The 8,882-nt window shown below is 40.5% G+C and overlaps 1 protein-coding gene across 1 annotated transcript; it reads left to right on the top strand.

Moving 5' to 3' along the window:
* Positions 1 to 71: 71 nt before the first annotated feature.
* On the top strand, positions 72 to 8,188 carry bmp5 (bone morphogenetic protein 5). Its single transcript, XM_037465515.2, has 7 exons — positions 72 to 1,032; positions 3,395 to 3,587; positions 5,966 to 6,114; positions 6,304 to 6,501; positions 6,667 to 6,743; positions 6,873 to 6,983; positions 7,112 to 8,188. The coding sequence occupies exons 1-7, from the start codon at positions 522 to 524 to the stop codon at positions 7,259 to 7,261; spliced, it is 1,389 nt and encodes a 462-aa protein (XP_037321412.1). The 5' UTR covers positions 72 to 521; the 3' UTR covers positions 7,262 to 8,188.
* Positions 8,189 to 8,882: the final 694 nt, after the last annotated feature.

Raw genomic sequence — 8,882 nt, 5'->3', positions numbered from 1 at the left:
AAACACTCTCACACGGGCGGGGGGGAGGGAGGAGGAGGAGGAGGAGGAGGGGGGGGGGGTGATTAGGAAAAACGCCAGTCGGAGCACGAGTCTAGTTCTTCTCTCTTCATTCTGGACACAATTTCCACAAATCTCATCCGCTGGAAACTGCGTGTTGTCCCTCGACGTTATGGGGCGTACCTACGTGTGTCCGCATCACAGATGAGTGAGCCGAGGGACCAGGGCCATAAATACTTGGTGTGGCAGCAGGAGATTTGGATGGACCCCGGAGGAGAAGATACAGCTGGAGGAACCGTGCGCACTGCAAAGGAGCAGCAGCTTTTCTGCAAGTTAAAACATCTCACTGGGAAGAAGAAAAACCTCCTCAGTTGCCACCGTGAAGGCTGCGGTGCTTCTGTCTAACATGGGAAGTCAATGAGTCCTTAATTGGCGGAGACAAAAAAAAAACTTCTTGTATTTTCCTCCCGGAAGTGCGATGTAGTTGAACTTCTCGTGATCAAAGTGAACAGTTTCGTCCCGAGATGAGAGCGCTTTCCCCGCTGAGCCGGGCCGTCCTTGGACTCGCGTGGAGCTGCCTGAGCTTTCTGTCGTGCGCTCATTGCGGGTTAAGTGACAACCATGTGCACTCGAGTTTTATTTACAGGAGGTTGCGCAATCACGAACGCAGGGAGATCCAGAGAGAGATCCTCTCCATCCTGGGCCTGCCGCACCGTCCGAGGCCCTTCTCTCCCGGGAAACAGGCGTCCTCCGCGCCTCTGTTCATGCTCGACCTGTACAACGCCATGGCCGTGGAGGAGGAGGAGGAGGACGAGGAGGGGATGCAGCGGCAGCTGGGTGCCGGGAAGGGCGTCAGTGCCAAGGGCCAAGGGCACGGCAGGAAAGCGCACTACAGCCCCCAGCAGGCCGGCTACTCGCGCGCAGCGCAGCCCTACCGAGCGGCCCCGCTGATGGGCCACAGCCCCGCACTCAGCACGGTGCAAGACACCAGCTTCCTCAACGACGCCGACATGGTTATGAGTTTTGTCAATTTAGGTAAGTGGCATTTAAAGGTTTTTTTTAATTCATCACCATTCATCGAAATACGAATGGAGGCCACGTTTTAATATTTTTAAGTATTAAAAGTATTTAAACTCCTTCAGCTTATCTTCATCGCAATTTACTTCCATACTCTAAAGATAAATGATATGTAGGCTGTAATTACGACAATTTCGCTACTTTACTTTGTAATTAAAAAAATAATTGTTTTTGCATCACATGTCCAATGCATTCTAATACAGCAGCACTAAAGTCTTCATCAAGAGAGAAAGTGTGATCAACGACTGATTGCTGTTGATATTCACACGTGAAACATGACATGAAAATACATAAATATATACAATTTTGCTTAAATAACTATATTGTCATACCTAAATCTTAACTTTTACAGTTTTCACTCTTATCCTTCATACGCTGTTTTTATCTCTAATGCCTCCATCTAAATGTCAACATGTACCTTCAGACATCAGTTAAGTTGCTTTAGCCTTTCGTGAAATATTTAGTGTTTAACAGAATTAGGTCCAACATTTTGACCTCTTCCGGATTTGTGCTGCTTTCTATTAAAAAGCATCTGATCTGAATAATGATTGTGTTTGTTCAGTAGCAGCGACCCTTGACCCAGCAGTTCACGGCACCTTATCAGATGACTGTCTGACCTTGACAAAATTGGTCCAAATGATTTCCTGTGATATTGACTGATGCCTTTATTTGAAGAGTTTCAGTCACAAAGATTAAGCATTAGTCTCGTCACATTAGTCTTAAACGTAGCATTTAGCGTTTTTTAATGAAAACGCAACGCTATTGAAAAATAAATGCAGGAAGCAAAATAAAATATTTATACATATCACTTTAAATCATTTTTAAATAATGCTGGTATTATAATATCAATAATTTTATTCATTTAATATAGAGCAAAACAGTGAATTTGTGTAGTCTTGGAAGTATAATCCCTCACCTTGGCCCGGGCCCATCTGGTTCCACTTACCACTATACCAGGGCATGTACACTGTCAGCCTTGAAAGCTGTGCGCTCCTTCGGGGGACTGTCAGGGAAGTGTTCAATGGGGCTCTGTCTTTATTACAGTATGCTGAAATGTAGCTACTGACCTCAACTGTTTGAGAAATGTCTATGTGGCTTTTCATACAGTTTAATATGCTTACAGGAGCCATTGGTACAGTCCAGTGTTTAAATAAACAAAGTCAGGTATTCAAATGACAATACACACGCATGACGAGAGTGTATGCAGGAGGAGTAAAGATGAAACACACCAGTGATGTATTGAATACTGTTAACGCAAGCTGAATCCAATTAGTATGCAACACACCAAGAATGCTCACGGCTGTACACTGTATACAAGAGAGGGACTTCATTATTATGCAATATTCATTTTTTAACTTAAATGCTCTCAGTGTCAACTCTTCTCCAGATTACTGCCTGTGGCTAATATAATGGAGCCCACTCGGTGGGTAAAAGTCAGACCTGACCTCTGACCTGTTTGTGCTAAGTAACCACAGGCGTCCTCTCTCGATAGAATATCAGGGAAACGCACGGCACGATACCTCTACGGGTGCCCGAAAAAAAATTCACTGACCTCGGCCACATGTCCCTGTTTCTGCTGTTGGGCAGGGCTGTGAGAGAGCTAGTGGTGTTAAAGTATCTTTTGCCAGCATATTGATGTTATGGGATTGTGGGAGTCATTTTGTTGAGGGGAATTCTTAAAAAAAAAAAAATAGATGCAGCCTCCTGAAAAATCAAAACTGTTCATTTATCTCCATGCCACAACATATAAGGTAATCATATATGTTATGTGTTAGGCGTTTTCAAACATTCTTAGGCTATCCGTTGAATTAGAAATATTTAGTTTCACAGGTTAAGGGTCATTAAATACTCCTAACACATTGTATAAAACCTACAGGAGGTCAGTATGAGGTCAGAAATTCGGTCGGAGTAGACGCTGATATGACATTGAAGGATCCTGTCTTTTCTCTCCATGAGGAGCAGACGAAAGTGTCTTTAATTGAAATCAGGCTGTTTTTCTTAACTGACAGCCCATTCATCATGGCCAGAGAATGCAGCTCGGCACACAGTGGAGGGCCTGTCTGGGAACTGCTACCTGTATTCAGTTGACTGATTTAATGAACTGGAAAGTGCTTTTGTTGGTAGTCAAAATGTTTGGATAGGAACAGGAATGTAAAAGAAGATGTCATAAATTACACTCTTTCTGTGAATTAAAGCTGGCATATTTTCTCTTCAGAAAAAAAACCCAACGGAGCGGCTCAGTTGAAGTCATATTTTTCGATCAGTGTGAGCTTTGCTGCCAGTGAAAAGGAAATTCTAAATTAAATATTTTCTTTCCCAGTGGAGAAGGACAAAGATTTTTCTCACCAACGAAGACACTACAAGGAATTCCGTTTTGATCTGACTCAGATCCCGGAGGGAGAGGCGGTGACTGCTGCAGAGTTTCGGATCTATAAGGACCGCAGTCACGCCCGCTACGACAATGTTACTCTGAAGGTTGCTATATATCAAGTCCTCAAGGAATATCAAAACAAGTGAGTACCTGATCACTAAAAATCCAACAGTAAATGTAGCGGATGGTAGGAAAGTAGATACTTCCATTTTCTTCTTTTTGAACATTTCTACTGGAGGTTTTTTTATTAAAGTTATTTCTATCACATAAACAGAAGTTTCAGAGACTTTACTTCCAAAGGATGATATATATTACAGATTAAACTGACAAAAGTAGTTGAATTAGCTCAGCTACTACCGGCTAAAACAGCACAATGACGTTTTAGTGAGGTTGCACCCACGCCGTGGCCCGATGAGTAGTTTCCCCCCACAAAGTCATTTCACAGTTAAAAAGGCCAATGGTCCGACAGCGAGTGTCTTGCACTGGTTCAAACTTTCCACTCGCGCACACAACCTCCTTCTATCTCCAACTCTGTACTCCTTCATTCACACCACGTCTGCCACACAAATATAGTTCTCGGATAAAGAGAAGTCCATTAGCAAGTTGGCCACTTATGAAGCTTGGAAGGTTCATCAGTTATCACTCGTCTTGTGTTGCCTGCCAAGCCGGCTGAGTCCCAGATGAAACCATGAGGGCCCACAATAGGGGGGGTGGATGCTGTGGTCACTGTTATGCCCACCACCTGCCTGTCTTAACAATATTCCGGAAGTTTAAGCCACGACATAGCTGAATACACAGGGGAGTACTTAAAAGTGGGCCCACATTTGCTTGCCAAAAATGTGTGTGGGTGATTGAAGGGGAGATATGGGCCTCCTGGGCTTTGAAAAGGTCCAAGTCAATGGACTCCATCTTAAAGGGAAAGGCTGCTCAGTCTGAGTTTTCACAAACGTTTTGATGGGGAATGGTGAGTTAGCGTTCACAAAATACAGCAACCATTTCCCACTGCAAGCAATTTCTGAAACACTATTTGACTGGAAAACCACTCTGCTCAAGTTGTTTGTTAACTTTTAAAAACTAAATTAAATCACATTAAATTAGCAGTATTACTTTGTAATGGTATTCTTTTATTCTTTCCAACAGAAGGTTATCATTGCCATCTATTTGAAGTTGGTTATCAATTTTAGTACATGGTTAAGTGTGTTAGTGGGTTTAAGTAGCTAACAAATACCCCTTTGTAAGGGTTTAAGATACTGACTTAGAGGTCTAATGAATGTGTTGAGTGCATTTTTTTGCCTATAAAACATTTACACAAAGTTGTTTTGTTGGACTGTGAAACTTGTGGTGTTTTCATCCATGTTCACTTGAAAGCAGTTTTATTCACAATTGGGGAAACTAGTGTGCTTGAGCATATGAACAGAACCAAACGAGGACTTCTTAAAAGGGAGACAAGGACGCAGCACCCCGACCTCCTTCCACTCCACCACATCATCGCCACACTGCGCTCGGCACTGAATCTGAATCTTTCTAACTGAACATGCATTGCAGATGGAGAAAAGTAGCTCATGATTTGCACAAGACAGACTTACTTGCTAAAAGAGTTGGTTTTATTCCTGGTATTCATTCATCCACTAATTTCAGATGAAGGAGCAGGATAAGCATTTTCCTCTTTGATACAGCCCTGTGAATAGTGAAGTCATACCTGCACAGACTAAATCATCACAGGATATCAGCTGCATACTGTTTTTCCAAGAGGAATTTCACTATTGTGGCAATCATAACAACTGGCAATTCTACAGGGGGTTTACGTTTTTTACACCTGTAATAAACACACAAGCTATTCTTCGACTGGCTCTGTGCAACCACAAAAACTAAACAGGCGCTGCCTTATCCGATCTGCCACTTGAAAGGAACCCAATACAAATCACAAGGCAGGGTTTTTTCAACTCTGGGTTGATTGATGCCTTGTGTTAAAAATGCACAGTTATACTTAATACTTAACTCCAAAAAGATTTTGCTCATCAAATAGCTAAAAGGTTGGCACACGTTAAACCACAAAACTCTTTAGTTCATTAGAAGTTGCAGCTTTAATTAAAGGGTTTTTAGAGGAAGAATGTTGGTTACAAAAGAATGAACAAATAACAAAACAATACAATAAAACTGTAATAAAAAAAAAACCTCAGATGCTTGGCCTCTGCTTCAGACTTTGGGCTTAAGCATCCATTTATGATCCGTCAGTGATCCCTTATCTCTTATTTTCTAAATGGTAACAACCTGTTGGACCCAGTTTATATGCTGGTGAAGAACCAAATGGTTGTTTTTCTTGAAACACTGAAAAAAACAGTCCTGAAATCCAGGTTACCCACAGAGAGTGAAAACAAATCTTCAGTTGATTTTGATGTATTTTAATGAATTGGAAGATATTCTAACCCTAACCCTTTTTGTAGTATAACTGCCATATCTGCTTTTATACAGTTTGAGGTTTATTTAATGCAGATGTCCGTGTTTTTCTTTTACCTTCAGCGATGCAGAGACGTTCTTGCTTGATTCTAAAAAGGTCCAGGCATCGGATGGAGGCTGGTTAGTGTTTGACCTCACAGCCACTAGTAACCACTGGGTGATGAACCCACAGCAGAACTTGGGCCTGCAGCTCTGTGTGGAGACTGCAGATGGCAAGTGAAGTTCAGATTTTCTTTACGTCCCTTTGTTTTACCACTTTATGTTTACTTCTAATGAATGGTACAGACAAATCACAAATCTGGACCAAATATTCAGAAAGATATTTGACTAATCTTAAAGGAAGTCATGAAAATGTCCTTTAGTTTTGAATTGAACATTGAATTTCCCTTTTGTTTTTAAAGGTCGAAGTATCAACATGAAATCCGCTGGAATCATTGGGAGGAATGGGCCTCAGTCCAAACAGCCTTTCCTGGTTGCTTTTTTCAAGGCCAGTGGGGTGTTGCTTCGTTCTGTCAGAGCTGCTGGTGGTAAAAAAAAGAACCACAATCGCAATAAATCTATCAATCAGCAAGAATCATCTCAGGCACCAAAAGCTGGAGGTATGTGAACTTTTATGCTGGAGTCAAGATTATTTGATAGTTTATTAAAATAGATTTCAATGGCGCTGTTGTGATAACCTTCCTATAGTTGAGATGAAAAACTGTATTCATTTTCATTAGTTTTTGTGGTAATTAATGGCTTTTTATTGTCCTTGATTGCATCAGATTACAACACAAGTGAGCAGAAGCAAGCCTGCAAGAAGCATGAACTATACGTCAGTTTTCGAGATTTGGGCTGGCAGGTAAGCAAAAATGACTTTACATGACATAACATGTATAACTTTAACAAAAGTCAGTCAAATAATGAGCAATGCCTTTTGAATACAATTATAAGGTTCCTAAATAGAGAAAACTCATTATTTTTTGTCAAGGATTGGATCATCGCACCTGAGGGTTATGCTGCTTTTTATTGTGACGGTGAATGCTCTTTTCCACTCAACGCACACATGAATGCAACAAATCATGCCATTGTGCAAACGCTGGTAAGTATTCTATAGAGTGCCTTGCATATACGTAAAGCAATAAAAATCATGTCATAAGCGACCACAATGTTCTCAGCAGTTCTTATTCCTTTAAAAACACTCTTTTAAATCTACTTTGTCATTTATAGGTCCATTTAATGTTCCCTGACAACGTGCCAAAGCCATGCTGTGCCCCGACCAAGCTCAACGCAATATCAGTGCTTTACTTTGATGACAGCTCAAACGTGATCCTAAAGAAATACAGGAATATGGTAGTTAGGTCTTGTGGTTGCCATTAGTGGCCACGCTATCTTCAGTTTTTTATTTATGTGTCTGGTATGGGAATTGCTGGAAAACCCATCTGTTTCAGGTGTGATGTGATGTACAGTATTATGTATATAAAGTTGTATTATCTAATTTATTTTCCTTTTTTCTAAAATAGCACTGAATATTGTGATCTTTAAATGATTTGGACAAAATATCGATTTTCCTACATGTCATTTTTCAGTTCATGTTTTAGTCCATTGGCATATAGTCTTTTTCAGTTACGTCTGTATGATAACTTCTATGAGTAAACTATTCACTGGAGTCATCGTGATGCATAACGTCGCCTGCCCCTCAGCCTATTTATTTTTCATATTTACAACATATACTTGCTATAAATTCTCTACGATTATACAAGGCTGTCGTTATTTGGTGATTTTCTTCATTGTTAATTTGTCTCTTAGTTTCATTGTTTATTCCGACATTATTAATGATACATACAGAAGAATGTAGCATCACAGGTTAACTGGAAAAATCACACAGTCAACAAGATGATGCCATTGGCCCTGACATCAAAGCTTCAACTGACTGTCAGAAATTTTGTAAAGCAAATTGGAAAAAAAAAAAGAAATAGCGGGTGTTCCAACCTGCCCAAAGCTATTTTCAAGCCTCCACTCTCCTTAAGCACTGATGCTGTTTCTCCTTTTCCAAGCCAGGTTTTTTTTTTCATAAGAGAGTGTGTTAACAGACGGATTGCACTTGTAACGTTGAGTGTTCACTTATGAATGCTTTACAAATAATGTCATTTTTAAAACATGGTAATGTAAATGTCTTCCATAAACACAGTTTTTTGGTTCCTGGGAACTAGCTGCAAACATCTCTGCACCACTCTAATTCAATCTTATGTTTGGGGAAAGTATATCTTAATGTAGAGTGTATTTTAATAAATGTACCACTTGAAAACGCAAACTTTAGCTTTGCCTTTATTTGACCTTAGAGCTTTTCTTGCAACCTGCATTTCATCTGGGAGCTTTTTCCCACTGCAGCAGCGGCAAGTTCTCCAGCATTTACAATTCAACTTTTAGGGTTTCTGTTTGGAGCGTTTAGAGATATTTTACATACAGTTGTCTGACTACCGTCTTGGATTAAAAAATATTTGTAAAAAAGCGTAACTTCTAATAGGGTTCTACCCATAAGGTCTGTTGCCATGAGGGCTGTGACCTAGACAGCTCCCAAAGGGGGGTTAGAGTGAGCTATATCATTTATTTAGTAATCCCTTCCTGATTATAGGAAGCGACACCATCCATTATATGCTTTGTGTGTACGGAAAACGTCTGCTTGCCTCCATTCATCTGCTCAGAGAGCCTAGAAGTTGTGACCTTAAACTAAACCGAGTGTGTTCGCATTCCTTCCTTGTTCAGGAAAAGCAGAATTTCCAGAAATTTGCAAGCAAACAAGCAATTTCCAGAGAAGCCGTCCGGTTACAGAGGGGTTTTTATTGGTCTTTTAAATCTAAGGATTAGGTCAATGATTAATAATTATTTACATAACTGTGTTGCCCTTTACTGAACACAGGATTTGTAATGCTGCACTTTTTCTCCCTTTACCCTTCCACTTTTACAAAAAAAAAAAGAAATTCTGACATGGCAGAACATT

The sequence above is a fragment of the Pungitius pungitius genome, chromosome 13, assembly GCF_949316345.1.
Source record: "Pungitius pungitius chromosome 13, fPunPun2.1, whole genome shotgun sequence".
Classification (NCBI taxonomy): domain Eukaryota; kingdom Metazoa; phylum Chordata; class Actinopteri; order Perciformes; family Gasterosteidae; genus Pungitius; species Pungitius pungitius.
This window is presented reverse-complemented; position numbering and strand designations above follow the sequence as displayed.